Source organism: Myxine glutinosa, chromosome 13 (assembly GCF_964187855.1).
Source record: "Myxine glutinosa chromosome 13, kmMyxGlut1.1, whole genome shotgun sequence".
Classification (NCBI taxonomy): Eukaryota; Metazoa; Chordata; class Myxini; order Myxiniformes; family Myxinidae; genus Myxine; species Myxine glutinosa.
Window position 1 is genome coordinate 81,007,206 of NC_136273.1, and position 23,237 is coordinate 81,030,442.

The 23,237-nt window shown below is 40.1% G+C and overlaps 1 protein-coding gene across 3 annotated transcripts in view; it reads left to right on the plus strand.

Annotated features, from left to right (window-relative positions):
• LOC137439050 (uncharacterized) overlaps positions 1-23,237 on the plus strand; it is a 77,578-nt gene that overhangs the window by 35,764 nt on the left and 18,577 nt on the right. Inside the window, exons 1-2 of one of the 3 annotated variants that reach the window (XM_068134687.2) lie at positions 17,467-17,905; positions 19,692-19,807. The exons of 1 other annotated variant lie outside the window; for it this stretch is intronic. Coding sequence is in view for 1 of the 2 variants with exons in the window: in XM_068134686.2 (XP_067990787.2) it covers positions 17,798-17,905 (108 nt within the window). In the remaining variant the exon portion in view is untranslated. Of the gene's footprint in view, positions 1-17,258; positions 17,906-19,691; positions 19,808-23,237 lie in introns of those variants that run through there. One more of the 3 variants, XM_068134686.2, reaches the window with a different exon arrangement.

Sequence of the window (23,237 nt, forward strand, 5' to 3'; positions counted from 1 at the left end):
TGTAAAGCAACAGGAAGACATAAAGAAGAAAAGGAGACAGAAACTAACTGGTGAAGAAGCCTTTGAAAGAAAACAAGAGAAATTTTTTAAACCACTTTTAAAAACTCAACAAACGATTTCACCTACAGTTCCCATGGTAGAATTTACTCCAAAAAAATTTCAAATGCTCAAAGATTTTAGTCAAATGACAGAGCAAGAACTTGGAGAATTAGAATATGATGATGAAGGATTATTTCGGCATCTTGAGAAGGTAAATAAACTTTCCAATTATATTGTAGAAGCTCTTCAAAACAATGAATATTTGAAGGGTTCAAAAACCAGAGCAGGTCTCATTCCAACAGAAGAACCAGCACAGTTCCATCTTGTGAAAGAAAAGTTATTGATATTTAATGATAAATTGGTGTTCTTAAGTTCTGACCAACCAAATGTTGAATTAACCCCAAGATTAATGTTTCTTCTAACAAAAGATGGACATTCTAATTCACCTTATTTTGATGAACCGCTTGAAATGGAAAGAGAGGAAGATAGAGAGTATATTGAGTTGCTAAACACACTTGATTATGGAGTTTCTGTTGCTGGTAAAAGTAAGAAGAATGAGAAGGAGAAACATATTATTGATGCTTTAAGTAAGCTTGGTTCGGGTGTTAGTTTTCTTCCAAATGACCCATCACAATTAGTTAATAGGTTATTATTGTTGTTAGGTAGTAAGAAGGCTGGAAACAACAATTGTTTTAATGAAGCATCCGCCATTTTAGATCAGTTGATGAATATGAAAATAATTAATAAATGTCAATACAAAGATATTTTATTAGATATTAAATAAGATGAGAAGCACAATTCTTAGTTTTAATTTCACAACGAGTGATTACACAGCTTCATTCCCTTACCCACTACAACTTGACCCCAAAAAAGAATATGAGGCTTCTTTGTTGTCAATGGAGACTTATAATACCTTGTTTAATATCACAGAGAAAAACAACAAGTTTAGTTATAATCCAGGAAGTGGATATAAAACTATAACCGTTTCACCCGGTGCTTACGAGATTTCTCAAATATCTTCAGAAGTCTCTCGCCTTATGAAAGAAAAAGGTGATGAACCAAAAAATATTGTAATAGATATTCAAAAACACACTTCAAAATCAACTATTAAACTTAAAAATAATTATAAAGTTGATTTCACCATTGAAAAATCGTTTAGAGAGCTATTGGGTTTCTCTTCAAAAAAGGTTGAAACTAACGGGACGTCTTACAGTGATAATGTCATTCAAATATCCTCCGGTATAAATTCAGTATTAATTCATTGTGATTTGATTGATGGTGCTTATAACGATGGAATAAGAACAAATACAATATTTTCATTCAGCGCATACTCAACCCCGATTGGTTATAAATTTAATATGGAACCAAAAAATCTTGTCTATTTACCTGTGTCAGGAAAAACCATATACAGAGTAAATTTTAGGATAACCGACCAAGATAATCGTATGATATCCTTTAATGATGAAATTATATCCATCAGAATTCACCTACGTGAAGTTTTTCAATAAATAAATAATGGTTATTGTGAGAAAACACGAGTTGGGAAAATATAAAATAATTACAGGGGATGGGATGTTCCTTTCACCATACTATAAGGGTGAAGGTATGTTTCTTGGGAGAGGATACTATAAACCAAAGAGACAACGGGGTGTGGGACATCAATTTAGAAATAAAGGAGATGGGATAATTGATACTCTAATGGGTATTGGTTCAACCATCCTTAAACATAAAGACCTAATTGGTTCAACTGCTTCTGCCGTGGGCTCAGTTGCGGGTGCTATAAAGAGTATAAAAGATGCTCAAAAGGAGTCTCATAAATTACAAGCAATCAAAGAAATTAAAAAAGGTAAAACTCAACTATCTTCACAAGAACGACAAAAAATCATTAAAATACTTGGGTCAGGGTTTCAACAATTTTAATGCTATATAAATACAAGTATGGAAGCGATTGATAGTATCTATGATTTGGATGATACGATTATCATTTCAAACTCCACTAAAAAGGAAGACTATTTTAAGGTAAATGCTATAACAGGAACAGACTGGAATTCAAACGGAACAAAAAGTTTTGAAATAAATAATCAACAAACTTACTTGAATATAGCTGATAGTTTCTTGCTGTGTAAATTTAAATTCACTAAGGCTGCGAATAATACTAATGCTACACTCGTAAATGATTTCTTCTGGAAAATGTTTGACAGTGTCCGCCTGTATATTGGAACACAAGAGGTTGAAGCGGTTGATTATGTCTCTGCTACATCTGAAATGATGAAATTTACACTATATTCGTTTAGTGATAGAATGGGTAAGGGAGCTGTTGAAGGTTTTATTCCTGATATGTCAACAGGAACAAACGCAGACCCTGGTTATAGTCAAAGGAAGTCAATGTATAATGATGACGCAAAAGCAGAGAATAGTTTTACGGTAGCAGTACCTCTGAAAGGTATATTTGGATTTTGTGATTATGATAAAGTTTTGTATGGGCTTAAAATTAGATTTCAACTACAAAGGAATGATAATGTAAATAGGTTGCTTTTTGGGGTTGAAAATGCTTTTGGCGACAATAATAAATTTGTTATTAATGATTTGTGTTGGTATATTAGTGAATATACTCCTAATCTTAAAACGGAAGAGATGTTAAATAGAAGACTTAACTCAAAGAAACCGCTAAATGTATCATACCTTAAAAGAAGATGTCAACACGTTAAACTGGAACACACTACCTACACTTGGAATTTGGGTGTTCTTGAAGGAAAGCCACGATACCTATGGCTCATTTTTAAGAAACCAGATGGAGAGGACGGTACTAATAAGAATAATGCCCTGAGTGATAATGCTAAGGTGAAACAACTTCGGGTTTCTCTTGATGGGACATTTTATCCGCGAGATAGATTGGAAATTGATTGGGAAAAAAATGATTATGCGGAAGCCTACAAGTCTTACCAAAAGGTGTGTGAAAGCAACGGTAATAATGAACCTATTTTGGATATGGTTGCGTTTCAAAAACTTTATACAATCTACACAATTGACCTGAGTTCTCAAAAGGAAACTATAAAGTCTAATAGAGTGGATACTTCTCTATACATTGAAAGAGGAGAGAATGAAGAAGTTGATGCTTATTGTTTGCTTTTGGAGGAAACAGAATTACAGATTAATACAGATAATGGTGTTATGATTAATATCACATAGGTTTTTTCTCATAAATAAATGGTAGGGGTATATGTTAATCAAATCAATCTTGATAAATTAACATCTTGTATTCAAAATCAAAAGCCTTGTATTATTAATGTTAATACATTTCAAAGAAAAGGAGCTGTAAGAATTGATGTTTTACTCACAAGAGAGCAGGTGAAAACACTAAATGATGTTGGATCACTTAAAATTAAAATGACAAAACCTATGTTAAAGAAATATTCAATAGACAAGTCAAGAGGAGGATTTCTCCCATTTCTAATTCCTTTATTTGCTGGTTTAAGTGCGGCGGGAGCATTGACTGGTGGTATTTCAGCAGCGATAAAAACTGCTAACGAAAGGAAGGCACAACTAAAAGCTCAAAAAGAATTGGAAAGACATAACAAGGAGTTGGAGAAACAAATTAGTGGAAGTGGTGTAATTGTAGATTTTGCTCAAAAACTTGAAAGTCTACCTGATAAAGCTAGATTGTTAGTTGGAGATATGCTTTCCTCTATCGCTCAAGCGGGTGTTAAACTAACTAAACGGGGTAATGGATTGTATCTTTCTCATAAATAAATGGATAAATGGTTTAAACAATTTGGAAAGAATACAACGTCAAATATAGAACTCGCTAAGTATTGTAAAACACTAAAAATTGATAATGTGGTTATTTGTATGAGAGATGAATTAATACATATAAATAAGAATACAAAGAATATTATTATGAATTTAGACACACAGAATGGTTCTCATTGGGTTTGTATTCATAATAGTCAGGATAAATATTATTTTGATAGTTATGGTATGCCACCACCTGTTGAAGTAATACAATTCTTACAGAATGGTGTTTATCAAACATTTCAAGTTCAAGAAATTAATTCTAAATGTTGTGGTCAATTATGTTTATATGTATTATTTAAACTCAACAATAATGAAAATTTTTATGATATCATTTTTAATCTAATATAAATGACTTATGTTGGAAAAGATGGTTCTATCTTTGGAAAATCCTCTCAGGATATTGATTTATCAAATTATTATACAAAGGCACAGGCTGAACGACAAAAATATAGTGTAAGTAAAAATATTAATATGAAGAATACTTATAAATTAATCAATTATCCAAACCCTACAGATGCGAATGACTTAATTAGATTAAGTGATTTATCACAATATATATTTTTAAAGAAAACAGCACGTTTTGTTAAACAAGTAAAATTTACAACCACAACACCTGGTTATACTGACCATACACCTTTCCTCATTGAATTTAACTACCTGCTTACAATTGAATTTTATAAAGAAGGACATTTAGTTAATATGCGAATTAATAAATGGGGGTATGATATGTCTGATTTAGGGTATAATTGGTCTTTTTCAATAAACATAGAAGACCTACATGATTTAAATCAGTCTCGTAAAGAAGAATATTATCCACTTGGTGAAGATAAGGATTTATGTGGAAGTACAATTAGCAAACAACAAATACGTGATTTTAAGAAAAGAAAAATATATGATAGTATAGCGATGGTTCGCATGACAAAGAAGGAAGGTAATGAGATAAGGATAGAAAGCCGAGGAATACAAACCGATTTGGTAGTGGGAAGATGGGGTGGTATTACCTGTCATAATATTAATCTCACATATATTTCTGATACATAAATGGCAGGAAGAAGACTACAAGAGAATTATAATTTTTGTATTCAAGGATACCTACAAGAAAAGGGTGCTCGGTATTACATACCTTATGATTTGGAGCATATACATGGGAATTTTGTCATTAAAAACTGGCCTTATACTGATATTGTTAAACCCACAAATAGAGACTTGTTTAAAATATTAAATAAAAATGAACTTCTCAAAGTTATGAAATATAAAACTCTTTTAGAAATCGTCAACAAATCTTATTGGTATCCTATTATGAGAAAAATAATTATAGATACAAGAATATCTCAAAATCCAGATGAGTATATGTATAATATTCTTTGGGGTTCAAACTCAAGGGTAGCAAGGGATGAGGAAGGAGTTGAAGAAGAGAAGGAGGAAGGAGTTGAAGAAGAGAAGGAGGAAAGAGAGAAGGAGGAGAAGGGGGAAAGGGAGAAGGAGGAGAGGGAGGAAAAGGAGAAGGAGGAGAAGGATGAAAGGGAGAAAAAGGAGAAGGAGGAGAGGGAGGAAAGGGAGAAAAAGGAGGAGGAGGAGAGGGAGGAAAAATATAAAAATATGACCATTCCTGAGATTAATGAAAGATTGAAGGTATTACGACAAATAAATAAATCTCAACGCACTGAAGAGGAAAATAAAGAATTAATGACTCTTCCGAACTTATTGGTTTTTAAATTTGCTATAATGAATTCAGAGCGCAGATATACAACATATAGTTGATGATGTTGGTGTTATTGACTTTAGTTAGTTTTATTTGTAAATAAATGGAGGAGAGAGTGAAGTCATTTCTAAGGATTCTTTATGTTTTAAAAATCAAGATAGAAATGTATATGTTGAAAACCAAAAAGGTTTTGGCACTATGTAGAACTTTTTCTCATAAATAAATATGAGTTATTGTCTCAAATGTAAAAAGAAAACTAAATCTAAAAATATCTCTTATGTTAAAGCTAAAAATAATAGAGTTTATCAAAAAGGAATATGTCAAGTGTGTGGTTCTAAAAAGTGTCAATTCATCTCTCCTAAAAGTGGAGGAGACATACAAAAGTTTTTGTCAGGTAGCAAATTTACAACAACTGGAATTCCAGGGGAATTACACCTTCCAGGGTATTCTTTCTGTGGCCCAGGAACAAACTTGGATAAAAGATTAGATGAGGCTGACAATCCTAAACCTTGGTCTAAACCTACAAATAGGGTTGATGAAGTGTGTATGAAGCATGATATTGCTTATGGGAAAACCACTACATTGACTGAAAAACATAAAGCCGACAGAGAAATGTTGTATAATTTGTCTTTGATACAAAATCCAACGTTGAGAGAGAAAGTTGATAGGTTTATTGTGAGAAATTTGATAAATGCTAAATTGAAACTTGGCCTTGGTTATTCACCCTCAAAAAACTATTAGGCTCTCATGATGTCATCAAGACTGAGGAGCTTTTGGCTGATGAATTACATAAACCTATAATCACAAAGTTTAAAAGAAGGAAAGTTTATTCTAAATACACCGACCACATATGGTCCGCTGATTTAATCGAACTAAAAAATGATAAGGGATACAAGTATGCTTTAACCGTTATTGATTTGAGGAGTAGATTTGCTTGGGTTGTTCCTTTGAAAAACAAGAGAGGTTATACTCTGAAGTTAGCCTTCCAACAGATATTTAATAAAAGTAAAAGAAAACCAAAGAAACTGTGGACCGATGAGGGAACAGAGTTCTATAACAAAATATTTATGAAATTTCTTAAGGGGGAGGGTATTAAATTATACAGCACCTTTAATGAAGGAAAAGCAGTTGTTATTGAGCGTTTTAATCGTACTTTAAAAGAGAAATTATATAAAAAATTCACACAACTCGGTTCCCAAAAATGGGTGTATTTTATTCAGGATATTGTAGATAATTACAATAATACAGTTCATTCATCAACAAAATCAAAACCATCAGAAACATTTACAAAATTAGAATATGAAAAGGAGATTAATTTGAGAAAGCCCAAGTTCAAAGTTGGTGATATTGTAAGAATATACAGATGGAAAAGTCATTTTGAGAAAGGTTATACAAAGAGATGGACTAATGAATTATTCAAAATCGTTGATGTAATGGATACTATGCCTTGGACTTACAAATTATATGATATGAATTGGGAAGAAATCTTGGGTTCATTTTACTCACAAGAATTACAAAAAACAAAACTGATAATTCATTAAACAACAACCATCCATACTTTCATCCACCCAGATTAGCTAATTTAATTAGTAGTAATAAAAAAAAAAAAAAAAAAAAAAAAAAAATCATAAGCCACACCCACACAGACCCCACCCACAAACCCCACCCACACAGACCCCACCCACACAGACCACACCCACACAGACCACACCCACACAGACCACACCCACACAGACCCCGCCCACACATAAGAAAGCATTGGGGGCTTTTGATGATAAGAGGTTTATTTTAGAAAATGGAATTGATCGTCTCCCTTATGGTTATATAAGTATATAAGATATATATATATATAAGTGATAAGTTAAAAAGGGGGGTTAGGGATTTTAACGGGCTACCGCCACCTTTTTTACTATTATATAAATGATAGAACCAAGTATCAACCAGACTAAAGAGTGGAGGTGTAATCAACCTTGGTATATAAATGGAAAACATAACGAATGTGAAAAATATCAGATTCAAGAGGTTGAGAGAATCACTGGTCAGAAGGTTCTCAAGACGGATAAACGTATTCATTTGTTAAGTGGGGTAATGGAGGGTGGGAAGAAAAATATATTAGAGTGGAGTGAGAACTTTAATGGTTATCAATCGGATAATAAATATTATAATTTTAAAATGGTATGTGGGAGAGGAGGAGGTCAAACAAGAACCCTCCGTGAAACATACCACTTTATACTTTCACAACAAAAGGTTAAGGAACCTGTATACTTTATAAATATACTTGATGGGGATGAGTTCTATAGGAGAATGGAACTCTTAAAAAAGTTAGAAAGAGATAATATATTTATAGGCTCATTAGCAGAGTGGTCTAAGGAACTACATTAAGGGGGTAGTGGGGGGAATAGGGTAAAATTTACATGGAAGTGAGAATGATCATAGGTTCATAAGGCTAGAAGGATTATAGGTTCATAAAGGAAGAAAATCATAGGTTCATAAGGCGAGAAGGATTATAGGTTCATAAGGTGAGAAGGATTATAGGTTCATAAGGCGAGAAGGATTATAGGTTCATAAGGCGAGAAGGATTATAGGTTCATAGAGGGAGAAATAGAGGTGTTTATGATTTTTTTTAAAACAGGGGGGTAAATGACATTAGATAGGGATTTCCCATGTTAAACGGAGGTGTCCCAGAAGCAACATTTATCACCTACTCGTGTTGCAATAAACCACTGAATAAAACACTGCAGGGGAAAGTTTAAACATATTTAAACAGAACCGTGAAGAACAGTCTTATATTCACAAAAATACCAACGGGGAGAGCGCTGAGAGGGATAACCACGAGTCACTTGAACAGGGCAAGAGGTGGAAGGCAAGGCGATAATGGGGGCGGAGTGGGACAGGCCACGTGGACAGAGGCGCTCTGTGGGACAAAAGCACACGAGGAGAAAGGGAAGTAAAAAGTTTTTTTTGGGGGGGGGAGTGGGGGACATTCAGTCATGTCACACTGAATTCTTTGTAAACGTTAGACAAAGAGTAGATGTTCGGGGAAGTTTGGGGGAGAAGGGAAAATTTAAAAACCGAGCAAAAACAGCGAAGGAAGGAACAAACTTCGACAGGGGAAGCCTGAGGCAAGGCCGCACACGCATGGCAAACAGAAACGATTAATTTATGAAAGATAAACACCGAGAAGTGCTGGGTCATCAAGGAAGAACTTGTGTGCTGGGTCATCAGGGTAGAACTCGTGTGCTGGGTCATCAAGGTAGAACTCATGTGCTGCGTCATCAAGGTAGAACTCGTGTACAAGGTCATCCGGGTGGAACTCGTGTGCTGGGTCATCAAGATAGAACTCATGTGCTGGGTCATCAAGATAGAACTCGTGTGCTGGGTCATCAAGGTAGAACTCGTGTGCTGGGTCATCATGGTAGAACTCGTGTGCTGGGTCATCATGGTAGAACTCGTGTGCTGGGTCATCAGGGTGGAACTCGTGTGCTGGGTCATCAGGGTAGAACTCGTGTGCTGGGTCAGCAGGGTAGATCCCTTTCCCCAAGTCTCCCAGGTAGGTCGTACATTGTGAGTCATCAGGGTATTCCTCATTTTGTGGGTTTTGGTGGTTCAAAAGGGCTTCAAAAAGATCAATGATTTCACCTTTCATTTTGGTAAAAAGAGTGTTTTCAGCTTGTTTTTCCGATGCAATTTGCAGTAAAAGAAAAGAACAAAGTATTTATTAATTTCATTCATTCATTTAATACAATAATATCACAGGTACAAATCAGGCTCTGCAAAAGCAAAAAAAAAAAAAAAAAACATTCCCACTGCCCTTTGTGCTGACCTTGCACATCCCAAATGCCAGGAGTACCTCTGGCTGTGACTTCCCATCTGCTCGCACCTCTTGTTCATTTGTTTGTTGCACCTTCCTCCCAACAGCGACGACTCCATCTACATCACTCTCAGACAACAAGGGCAAAGTTTTAACCACTCATACCAACTCTCTCTTCCTCATTGGTGGAGATTTCAATTGTCACCATGGAACTTGACTGGGTGTTGGTGCCTCTCACACCAGCCATGGAACTTCAGCAAAGGACTTCTGTGACTCCATGGGACTGACTCAATCTGTAAACTTTCCAACCCACAATTCTCCCAATGGCAAATCCTCCCTCCTTTACTTGTCATTCAAACTCCTGAGTCTCACTCTCAGCCATGATCTTTTTTGGGAAAACCACATTTCAAAGTTGGTCTCCAAAGCCAGGTGCCAACTGGGCATCCTCCTTGGTACAAAGTCCTTAATTGATTCATCTGAACCCCTTTCCACCGATAAATGACTTCATCCGAAGCTTGATGGTGCACTGCTCTCCCCTTTGGGCTGGCTCCCCGCCTCACATCTTGCTCAGCTTGATTCCGTGGAACCCAACGCCTTCTAGATCATTGGAATCTCCTGCACCTAAGCTGAGTCTTTGCCCCCAATGTGAGGGTGAGCAGTATCGATGTGAGTGAGCACCAGGGCTGGGTCCGAAAGAGAAGGCCAAGGCTTTTGGTGGGAGGGTCTGGAGCCCCGATGTGAGGGTCAGGGATATAAGTTCCATTGTGAGGGCCAGGGATGGAGCCATGACAACCAAGACCTCAACAGATGTATCCTTGAAAGGCAATAGATTGGCGCTTCACACTTCTCTGTTGTATAATTGCTGTGAGCACTCGAGGGCCAAGCTCGGAATTATATAACAGGAGGAATCTATTAAGGCGTTGACCATCACAACTCCATCCCCAACCCAAACATCAAAACCCACACCCCCAACCCCACATCAAAACCACAAACTCTCACAACAAAACCCCCAATCCCCACATACAAACCCAACTTCAACACTCACATCAAAACCCTCAACCCCCACATAAAAAACCCAATTATAAACCAGCCCCCCAATCCAAACCTGAGGCGCAACATCCAAACCCACATGAACACAATTCCTTAAATTTTATCATTTTTTTCTTTTTCATTTTTAAACTTCAATATTTTTTCTGTTCTTTCAGTTCTGTGTTGAAAATGAAGTTTCAATTCTTTTAAGTTTTAAGAAGTAGAAAGGAGAAGGAAAGCATTCCCATTTCTTCCCTTCACTTGCTTAATATTGCTGAAAATGAATAAATAAATATATTACTGATTTAATATTAAATGATAAAATATTTCACTTCATCAATTTTCAATCAAGCAAACAAACCTGAACAAAGTATTCATTAATTTAATTCATTCATTTAATACAATAATATTGCATGAACAAATCAGGCTCTGCAAATGCAAATGCAAATGCAAAAAAAAAACTCCCACTGCCCTTTGTATTGACTACTCCATCTTCATCACTCTCAGACAACAAGGGCAAACTTTTAAGCACTCATCCCAACTCGCTCTTCCTCATTGGTGGATATTTCAATTGTCACCACGTTACTTGGCTGGGTGTTGGTACTTGTCTCACCAGCCATGGTACTTCAGAAAAGGACTTCTCTGTCTGTGAACTTTCAATCTGTGAACCTTCCACCACATATTTCTCCCGTTGGCAATGTTCTTGTCAGGTCAGTCTTTGACTTGACTTTGGTTCATCTCATCATGTGCTTGTGAGAGTCTTCATCTCTCTGCCTATTATCAGAGAGCTGCCTCAATGCCGTCGGGTCTGGCATTTGTCTCACCAGGTGGCATGCACTCCAAGCAGCCATCTCTCTTCAGGACTGATCTCTCATATCTGCTGCTCCTGATATTAACTGAGCCTGGGAATTCTTCCCCAGACACCTGCTCTCTGTCATGCACAGAATCATCCCATCTCATCTCCAATTATCCCACCCTTCTTCCCACCCATGCCACACTGAATACTGTAAGGAGGGAGTTGCTTTGAAACAACTTGCCTTCTCTTCCTGGAAGGCAAATCCGACCGAAGACAATCTCTGCGCATTCCAAGAAGTCCACAACAAGTGTGTGTCTGTCCCTCAGGAGAAGCAGAAAACAACATCTGTTCAACCTCAAAAATGAACTTTCAAATTTGTCTCCCTCCTCTAAAACCTTGTGGTGCCTTGTTTAGTCTGTCTCTGGTGTATGCTCTCCTTGTATGTATGCATCCTTTCCCTTCAAATGTCCCCACAGCCGACTCCACTCGTGAGAAGGCCGAATGCCTCAATGATATGTTTGCTTCCAAATATTGTATCCCTAACACCTCAATCTGGCGGCATCATCTTACGTGTCCCCAAAACCTGTTGTGCTGCTCTTGCACATCCTCTCTCTACCCTCTTCACCCTGTTATTTACCCGAGATCATCTTCCATTTGATTGGAAATCCCCCCAACATCACGGTACTACATAAACATAGGGGCAATACCCCTGGCACTCACCTGGTAGGATAAACAGTATACTGCACCGACTAAAGGTATTTTAAACCAATTTTCGTGGTTGCTGGAAGACAGAGCAGCATATAGTTTCATACTAACATAATCATAAGACTTTAAACAAACAAACAAAAAAAATACCTATTTTGGGGGCAACCCCCCCCCCCTCCCCCCAACCCCATATACCTCCTTAAACCACAATTTTTTTTAAACGCCGCGAACAAACTTTAGTCACAACACAACAAACATCATTTGTGCCAAATTTGGTCGCAATCCCATCAGCGGTTTCGTAGAAGAAGTTTCAAGTGTTTACGGACTGACGGACGGACGACGCGCCATCGCACAACCTCCCTTGAACTTCGTTCCAGGTAAGTTAAAAATTGAGCAAAAACTGATCCCCTCAACTACAAACCTATCAGCTTACTTCCTATTATCAGAAGGTCATGGATTACATCATTCCAGTTGATATGAAATCCTTCCTTTTCTCTAACATCCTCACTGTTTGGGCCATCAAAGCCATTCCACAGGCCAAGGATCTCCTCACTTCCACTGTACGTGTGTGTGTGTGTGTGTGTATATGTGTGTGTGTGTGTGTGTGTGTGTGTGTGTGTGTGTGTGTGTGTGTGTGTGTGTGTGTGTGTGTGTGTGTGTGTGTGTGTAAACCTGAAAAGTCCAGGGAAAGATTAGGATCAAATCAGTTTCAGCACAGATGACTTTATCACTCAATAATCTTTCTGTTTCAAATGGTGAATATGAAGAGAGGCAATGAGAAAATAATTACAGGAAAACTTTTTCTCAGGATGGAAAGTGACAGAACCGGGGAGGGGGGGGGGTGGGGGAGGGGGAATAAATTGCCTGAGAGTAGATATGAGCGTTGGCATGGTAACAAGGCTGGTATTTCACATGGAGAGTCATTAATAGATGGAATTGTCATCCTGGGAAGATGGAGGCAGCAGGAACGATAGAGAGGTTAACATGGAATTGAATAGGTACCGATAGAGGGATACAGTGGCAGGATGAAGTATTCGATGTTCGATGTTTGGTATTCAATTAGGGAACAATTTTGAAGTTTTCTTTGAAATTGCTTATTTTTAATTTAATGAACAATTACAATAAGTGATTAAAGCATAAACGATCGAGTCCGACATTTGTACCTGACACAGGTTCCCCTGTACATGATGCAGGTTCCCTTGTACATGATGCAGGTTCACCTGTACCTGATGCAGGTTCCCCCTGTACGTGATACAGGTTCACCTGTACCTGATGCAGGTTCCTCTGTACCTGATGCAGGTTCCCCTGTACGTGATACAGGTTCCCTTGTACATGATGCAGGTTCCCCTGTACATGATGCAGATTCACCTGTACGTGATACAGGTTCCCTTGTACATGATGCAGGTTCCCCTGTACGTGATACAGGTTCCCCTGTACGTGATACAGGTTCCCCTGTACCTGATGCAGGTTCCCCTGTACGTGATACGGGTTCCCCTGTACCAAATACAGGTTGCCCTGCACGTGATAAGAACCAATGAGGGATAACTGTACAAACAACCAAAGACGTTACATACGTTGGGTGCTTCACCAGTTCACTCGACATCCTGGTCGCCATCTTGCGTCTCCTCATGAGGGCCTCTTGATGATGTAAACACTCGGGTGTGGTTGGTAATTTCCCATCGTGTATCGATAAAAGAATATCGATTAATCAGGACCAGAAGATGTGCTTTCTCCACTCCACCAAGTACCACCAACTGTCAATCCGATTGTTCTTTGTGATGTAAGACTCGTGGACGTAGCCATGGCAACGTGTACGCATAATGCATTAAAGTACCAAACAGTGTGAATCGAAAGAAAATTCAAACGATGTTAAATATTTATAAGGTAAGTAAGTAAACTTATTAAATTACGATTTAAATTATGATGAACATCACCTGCAGTAAAATAAACGGTCACTTTGAAGGTTCATCCTTCGTTATCCTGAGGTTTCAAAATTGATTCTTTAATAATAATAATAATAATAATAATACATTTATTTTATATAGCGCTTTTCAAGAAGCCCAAAGGCGCTTTGACAGAGTACAAAAAAACAAGTGCAAAAAGACAAAAATCAATAGGTAAATAATTAAATCAAAGCAAAAGGAGGGAGAAGGAGAAGAGATAGTCAGGGGTTAAATGCTGTGGGTTAAATGTTGAATGCAGTGTTGAAGAGGTGGGTCTTGAGTGATGTTTTGAATGTGGTGAGTGAGGAGGAGTCTCTGATGGTGTGAGGTAGTGAGTTCCAGAGGGTGGGAGCAGCGATGGAGAAGGCCCTGTCCCCCCAGCATCTGAATTTGGTCCGCATGGGGGGTGGGGGAGGGGCGGGGTCAGGAGGTTGGTACCAGCAGAGCGGAGGTTGCGGGTGGGAGTGTGGCTGGAGAGGAGGTCAGCCAGGTAGGATGGGGCCAGGTTATGGAGGGCTTTGTAGGTCAAGAGGAGGATTTTGTACTGGATTCTCTGGGAGATGGGGAGCCAGTGAAGCTTGTAAAGGACGGGGATGATGTGGTCACGGGTCCGGGAATGGGTGAGTAGACGGGCAGCGGAGTTCTGAATGTATTGGAGTTTATTGGTGATTATTGAGGGTGAACCATAGAGGAGGCTGTTGCAGTAGTCCAGACGGGAGGTGATGAAGGCGTGGATGAGGGTTTCTGCAGCCATGGAGGAGAGGGATGGACGGAGACGGGCGATGTTTTTCAGGTGAAAGAAGGCTGTCTTTGTGATCTGTTTAGTGTATTTGTCGAAGGAGAGGGTTTGGTCAAAGATGATGCCAAGATTCCGGATGTGAGGGGAGGTGGATACTGGGATACCGTCGATGTTGAGGGCAAAGTTATGGGTGGACTTGGTGAGCGTTTTTGGGCCAATGATGATTATTTCAGATTTATCACAGTTAAGTTTGAGGAAGTTGATTTGAAGCCAGGATTTTATTTCAGTGATGCAGTTTGTCAGGATAGAGTGGGTGTCGGTGGAGACGGACTTGGTGGAGATGAAAAGCTGGATGTCATCGGCGAAGCAGTGGAATTGGAGACCATGACGGCGGATTAAGTGACCGAGGGGGAACAGGTACAGGATGAAGAGGAGGGGGCCAAGAACTGAACCTTGCGGGACACCTTGGGGGAGGGGAGCAGTGGGGGATTTGCAGTTATTGGTGGAGATGAACTGGCGTCTGTCGGAGAGGTATGATTTGATCCAAGAGAGGGCAGTGCCGGTAATGTTAAAGGTGGTTTCAAGTCGGGTGAGGAGGATGGTGTGATCGATGGTGTCAAAGGCGGCGCTGAGGTCGAGGAGGATGAGAATGTTGAGGTTGCCAGCGTCAGAGGAGAGGAGAAGGTCGTTGGTGATTTTGAGGAGAGCAGTTTCAGTACTGTGGTTGGAGCGGAATCCGGATTGGAATGTTTCATACATGTTATTGGCAGTAGGCTATGAGCCAAGGGGGTTGGTCGGTACCATACAGATGGAGTAAGGCTCATTGTGATTTTTAGCAAGATATATGTCCCTAGATATGAAAAAAAAGTGATAGCAGTGTATAACTCTCGGCCATCTCTGTGTTATCACCCGAAATATTATTATACGCCCGCTTCGCTTCGCCAAAAAATGTGATATTTGCTAAAATTGGAATAAATATGTTTTTAAAGACCACAGAGTGCCAATAATTTGCATACTGGATGCCATCTAATATAATAATAGAAATATAGAACATTTGTGGGGGTTATTTATCAAAATATTGATATAATGACAAAAAATATGTTAAATTTAGTGAAAAAGTGGTCGAAATCGCTTCGAGTTCAGAATTCACATTGTACATTTTTGTCAATATTTCAAAAATGAAAACTCCCAGAGTAACATTTGACCCCTCAAAATCTTCGCAAGGAACCACTGCATTGGAATATATCATTACTTTGTAATATGGTGGTTGTTTGGGGCACATATTTTGGCAAAGTTCAAAATATGTTCAACCATACCCCCTAATTTTGATATTTTGGAACGAAACATAGCTTTTGAACATTTTAGGTTTATTCGTCTACTACTTTTGGTATCTCAGTGTAATTTTTGGTATTAGCTAGTATCCTAAAGTAGGTTTGTAACATCAGCTACATTATATTTCACAATGCATGCAAACTTGCTCCACACTCTAGGTTTATCATGATCTCTCGAACAAATACGATCTCGATCTCGATCTCGGCACTCTGTGGTCCTTAAAAACATATTTATTCCAATTTTAGCAAATATCACATTTTTTGGCGAAGCGAAGCGGGCGTATAATAATATTTCGGGTGATAACACAGAGATGGCCGAGAGTTATACACTGCTATCACTTTTTTTTCATATCTAGGGACATATATCTTGCTAAAAATCACAATGAGCCTTACTCCATCTGTATGGTACCGACCGGTCAATTTGGGGGGTCTGGCTCATAGCCTACAGAGAGGTGATGTTTGAGTTGAGCGGCTACAGCGCGTTCCAAAACTTTCGACAGAAAGAGTAGGTTGGAGATGGGTCTGAAGTTGTTTAGGGTGTCAGGGTTGAGTCCAGGTTTTTTCAGAATGGGGGTAACAGCAGCAATTTTTTTTGCTGCTCGTCTAGCACGTCTCCACGCTTTAACTTGTTGAAACTTTTTTCTCTTTCAACCTGCAAGGAAATCTATTGCTTCACTCGTGCGAATGCTGATCAGTAATTCCGTGGCTTCGCAAGCAGGAAATAAAAATATGAAGAACAGTAATGAGACTGCAGATGGTGTGTTCCGTTATCACGCGGCTTGCTATCGCTTGCCAAGCGGCTCGTTTAATTCAAAACGCTCAAGCAAGCACTCCAACGGAACGCAGTGCTCGGCATCGCTTAACAACACGGCGGTCTCCATGGAAACCATGCTATCTCAGTACTCGAGCAAATGCTGATCGGGTTTTCAGTTTTTACTCGATCTTCTTGTGACAACTCTTCCCCAAACGAATTTATTTTGTTCGCAGCAGCTACAGAGAGTACGAGGAAGAGCGAAATAAAGATAAATAAATACGGAGTCAGAAGGAGGAATCCCCTACCAAGCTTATCTATGGACCCTACCACTGTGCGTGTTGGGGAGGGGGGGGGGTGTGAATGTTTGTCGAAGTTGAAGAATTAGGATGAAATGTAGAAGTTGCAATTAAAGTATGAAAAGCACGTTTCAATAATATTATGAGGATAAACATGGGTTTTTCTTGTGAACATTTTACTGGTTATGTCGTTTTGAATCCGACGACGGCGGACATTTTTACTAACCTAAAACAGACACGGAGGTATATAATAACCTTATTATATACCTCCGTGAAAACAGAGTACCCTTTCTTAATCGCTTGCTCCGCTTGCTGAGCGGCTTGCAAAGCGGTTATCGAGAAGTGGAGAACGGCTTGCTCGGCAAACGACAGCAAGCGAAGCGAGTGACAGGAAGAAGAGGAGTGTTAGGACAGTAATAATTACGCTGGGGTCTTTAGGTCAGAGAGTAATTAATGTATGGAACGGTCTCAACAACCAAAAAAAAAAAAAAGCCACAGAGAAGGAAGGCACGTGACGCTTCGTGACGCCGGAAGAATAGCGCGGGAAAAACGGTCGCGTGCACATGACGTCACGGCCTCGTATTTCGTGGCTCGTGCGCTCCTTCGCGCGCGCGCGCGCGCATGTTCCGTTCTCCGGGCGGGAAGTGTCGCGCGCAGCCCGTGATCCTGAGGAAGTGTAGTTTGAGAAGAGGAGCAAATGTATCAATGGATGCGACGGACTACGATTGTGTGTCACTGATAGAAGTGTTCGGTGAGAGTTAGAGTGGCGTTGGTGTCGATATCTGCCATCTCAGTCGTTCCGTTGAGCCGGACTTGGAGCTCGGGCCTTGTCTCTACACTCTATAAACTACACTGTCATGGCCGTTGTACTGTGCTCCGGCGAGCCTGAGGGCCACGGGAGAGCGCTTCTTCGACTCCTAGACGAGCAGCGAAAGGAGGGACGCTTTTGTGACGTTATGGTCCAGGTATGTTAGGTCCTGGTCCGTACACACAGCGCCAGGTGACTCACTTTGTCATTTGTAGTTTGTTGCCTCGGTTACCGGGTCCCTAATGGAAGAGGGAGTTGCGGAAAACAAAGTTTTATGTTTTGTGCCCAATTTTACTTTCTTTTGATATTGCGTGTGTTGCACATGTTATGTTAGAATCGTGTTTGAATCATAATGGAAAATCATAAAGGAAAATCATAAAACACCCTTTACCTCCCCACCCCCAGTCATATACAGTGTATACTGTATATATATATATTTGTATGTATACGTCATGCTTAATTTTCTTTTCTTTTTTGTCCACTGGGCCACCGAGACATGTTTTTGGTGGCCCCACCGTGTATTTATTTGCTGGTGAATCAAACACCATAACAATCAGAATCCACGTTTAAATTACTATTTCTCACAACACCTACAGATCACATTTCAGTGATTTTCAATCAAGCAACCTCGCAACTCGTAACCACAGAACACTCCCGTCAGCTGTTCGATCATCTGCCTACGAACTTACAGAAAAATAATACTGGGACAATTTAAATGTTTACTGAAGAAAAATCTCTTCACATATCAACACATTTATTGCGTTTTCCAAAACAATTGTTCGCGCTACACAACTTTCAGCTATTGATGAGATAATTGCAGTTAGTTATGAAATCGTGAAAATAGTATAAAAACACATGTCACTGTAAAACTAGTTTATTTTTACTTGGAGTGGATACTTTGAGTCCTGGGAGTGCTCTGTTCCACGTTTTGAAACCCTTTTATGAAGTTACTAGCAGAAGTACCCGGCTTTGCCGGGCGGGGGAGGGAGGGGAACGGGGGGGGGGGGGGAGGGAGGAGAGGGGGGAGGGGGAGGGAAGAGGGTGGGAAGGGAGGGGGGAGGAGGAGGGGAGGGGGGAGGAGGAGGGGAGGAGGGAAGGGAGGGGAGAGGGGAGTGTGGGGGATTGGGGGAGGGGTAGGAGGAGGGGGGGAGGGGTAGGGGGAGGGGAAGGGAAGGATGGAGGAGGGAAGGGAAGGATGGGGGAGGGAGAGGGGGAGCACGAAGCAGATTTCAGAGACTCACCGATCCTATGACGCCCTCCAGTACCGGCGTCGCCGGGCGGGGGAAGGGAGACCCGTACATTCGCCCTCTTGACTCAAGCTCATTCGTACAAAGCCTCGCACAAATTACACCGTGATATATGGTGCGAGTCTGGTGGCGAGGATGGAACATCACGTGATCGCTCTGAGTGAATCGGCGAGCTGCTCTGGCACAGGCCCAATGGCCATGTCTATGCCAAAACTCAAGTACGTGAGCGAGTCTGGCACTTGAAATTGAAAATATTTGAAAATATATATGGAACGCTCATACTCCGTGAAAAGTGTAGCTGCCGTGTCGCCATCTTGGTTAACACGACTCGACCAACTCGCTTCGCGGATCTCGTTTGTTTTGAACGTGTCCCAGATTTTAAAAGCCAGACAACTGTTAAAATGCCATTTTATGCAGCAATAAACTGCTTCAATCGGTTAAGGAAGGGTTGTGGAAAGACGTTCCACAGCTGTTTCAAAGACGTTTAATTCATATCGCACAAAATCGACAAAAATCGGCACAAAACACGATCGCACAAAAGGTGAAAAAACGCATTCGCTTTTCGCTCTGAATTACGTGCAAACGCGTGACGGAAATCACCATCGCCCAGCATCGAGTGCCAACCAAGATGGCGCCCGGTAGCTGCATCTCCACCTGTGTGGTGTGAATGGCAATGGTCATTCTATATATTTTCAGTTCAGTGGTCTGGCGGAGAGGATGGGACATCACGTGATCGCTCTGAGCGAATCGGCGAGCTGCTCTGGCACATGCTGGGATTCAGTGTATAATGCTCCTCGCTGAAATGCGCTGAGGTAAATGAATGAATGAATGACACACACACACACACACACACACACACACACTAACTCGATATCACTGTGAAACACTTTACTGGTTATTATAACAATATATACATTCACATGATAAATGAACCACATCACCACAAACATCAGCCGAATCAGCAACTCTGATCAGCTAAATACTATAGAGTCGAAACTTCACCGCCGAGAGCCAAACAATAATAAAATAATAACAAGTCAGGAGACGACGATGGTTCACGGGCGAGCGGTATTCAATGACAAAGGACGGACTATAACCGAAACAGGCCCGGACAGGCCAGGCCCGGAAATGTCAAAACGAAGGTTACTGACCTTGAAATGAGATAGAAAATAATGGATATAATCAGTTATGAGGTTAGTTAGCTACACAATACCGAAAATTCGGTGAAAAATGAAATGAAAAAAATAATAATAATAAATAAATAAATAAATGGAAATTTTTTTTATGAAAGATCGAGCTCCGTGGGGCTAGACACATGACATTCGCCTAACCAAATACCGAAACCCCTGTCAGATTCCACCAAACCCCCTCGGAGAAGATGTAGCTTGAACTCGATTACCACCTACAAAGACATCTTTTTCGGGCGTGGCTCCGCCCACAATGGGCGCAATACGCCCACTCTGCGCAGGACAGAACTAAATCATGACATAAACCTCCCACCCAAGTTTCATCAAGATCGGATGATATCATCGGGTAGTTATTCTGCGGACAGACAGACAGACAAACAGACACACACACACAGACAGACGCACACACATGACGAATATCGTGGTCACTTGATAACTCGTGAACCAATAATAACATCGTTAAACATTAAAAAATCTTATTAACTCCGCCACCAAAGGTGGATGGAGGTTATGTTTTCACCCCCTGTATGTCTGTTTGTTTGTGAACAAAATATCTCAAAAAGTTGTGGACGGATTCGGACGAAATTTGGCAGAGAGGTAGCGTACGTGACAATAACAAAATGATTAGATTTTGGTGAAGATCTGGATCTGGCTGCTATAATTTTTGAAGTGATTCTTCACCATTGGGAGATCCGGCCAAAACGATACATAGCAGGATATCTCAAAAAGTTGTGGACAGGTTTGGACGAAACTTGGTGGACCGGTTGGGTGTCTGACGAGGACAAATGAATTCGATTTTGGTGAAGATCTGAATGTGGATTTGGATATGAGAATTATTTAAATTTCAAGTGATTCTTCAACATTGAGTGATAGGGCTAAAACCAACATATAGCACGATATCTCAAAAAGTTGTAGTTTTGTTATATGGAATATTCCTCCATCACAAATGAAAACGTTAATTTACCTCCGCCACAAAGCCGTGGATAGGATGGAGGTTATTTTCAACCCTGTCTGTCTGTCTGTCTGTCTGTTTTGTCTGTTTGTCCGTTTGTGAACAAAATATCTCAAAAGGTTGTGGACGGATTCGGACGACATTTGGCAGAGAGGTAGCGTATGTGACAAGAACAAAATGATTAGATTTTGGTGAAGATCTGGATCTGGTTGCTATAATTTTTAAAGTGATTCTTCACCATTGGGAGATAGGGCCAAAAAAGATACATAGCAGGATATCTCAAAAAGTTGTGGATAGATTTGGTCGAAACTTAGACAGATTGTGTGTGTGTGACAAGGATGAATCGATTCAATTCTGGGGAAGATCCGGATCTGGATCCAGCTAGTAGAACTTTTTAAAGTGATTCTTCACCATTGAGTGATATGGCCAACCAGGTGGAGGTGCCGTTCTAGTTTAATATAAAATAAAATTTCCTGACTTGCGAAAAGTGATGGTTTTCATCACTTTCAACAAACTCATGGGAATGCCTGTGATTGCAGCCGAAATCACAGCAGAACACTGAACATGAACACCATGTTTTTAATTGAAACCAGTGAGATAAACAGCCTACCTGGGCTATGGTCATCAATGGTGGAGGTAATGACGCACTCGCTACCTACATATGACCACAGCGAGGTTCACTCCAGTTATTGATACAGCTCAGTCAGTGTGTTCCATTACCAAGCAGCTTGTAGTGCGCTCGTCAAGTCACTTAAGCACTCAAACCAGCACTCTGCTCCATGGAAACGAACGGCTGACTTGGCAAGCTCATTGGTACTGTGACACACCCTGGATAATCTGTTTGTGCAAGTTGGTTTACAAGTGGTGTGTCATGTGAGATTAGTCATTACTGAGTTAATTACCATTATTATAATCCCAAATTAATTTAAAATATATTCACAGGAGCAGTTGGAGGGAATCATTTTATTCTTTTTCAATCCTGCCAATTATTGTGCTATTATATTATTGTACCATTTGAAGTGGCCACAGAAAAAAATGCCATGAGGTGGAACGAGCATTCATGCATTTTTCCAAAATTAATTATTTCATGTAATTAATTTTACCATAATTATTTATTTTAATTATGCAATTAATCAATCAATCATTGTACACCTCTCCCTCCTAATACCCCTCTATGTGCTGCACGGCGGCATTGCCGGGGTGCCTAAGGCGCCCCGGCAGTACTGCGCTGGAGGATATGTTATTTATTTATTTGGCATGGGGGCGGTGTACTTTGAATGTATCGCTACTTGTTTGTATTATGATTAGTGTAAACCATGACAACACAGCAACTCAGGTATAGTCGTTATCTTCAGTTAAAACAAGTCCAATCCACTGTAGCGACGTGTGGTGCGCCGATCCATGCTCGTATATTTACATATACGCACACGTTTGGGGAAGTTGTCATACATTCTTGAGGAAAATGGCAGAGGCATAGAAAAGGCCCCTTTACATGGTATCTCCCATGTGGCAAACTAGAAAAGAAGGGACATCCCGTAGCTTGTAGAAAATGCCAAACAATAGAGAAGAAGGGACATTCATAAAATCTCGTGTGCATGCTGGACAACCCTTGTGTTCTTAGGAGGAACCAAGTAATGCTCTAGAAAAGTTCATATAAAGGGGAGCCAATTTGATTCATGCACCTGCATGAATAATTAAATGTATTTTCTTTGCCAGATGGAGGGCGCCCCTCTAGCGTTCTTTCCTATAGTTTGCCACATAGCACATACAATATAAAGGGGCATTTTCTCCAACCCTGGCATTTTCCCCAAGAATATCCCTTCTTTTCTATAGTTTGCCATATGGCACATACCATATATAGGGGCCTTTTATATGCCCCTGGTATTTTTTCCAAGAATTACTACCAGGGTCGAAATATTTCGATGTCGAACTTTTTGGGAATCGTCGCTTTGAGCCAAGCAAAAATAGGACCGTGGGTCCTGAAGCTTAATTGGATCAAGAGAAAGTCACTCAAACCCCTCACAGACTCCCTTAAACCCTGATATTTTTAATGCCGTGAACAAACTTTGGTACATCCCAGGTGATGAAGGTTGTGGGCAAGTT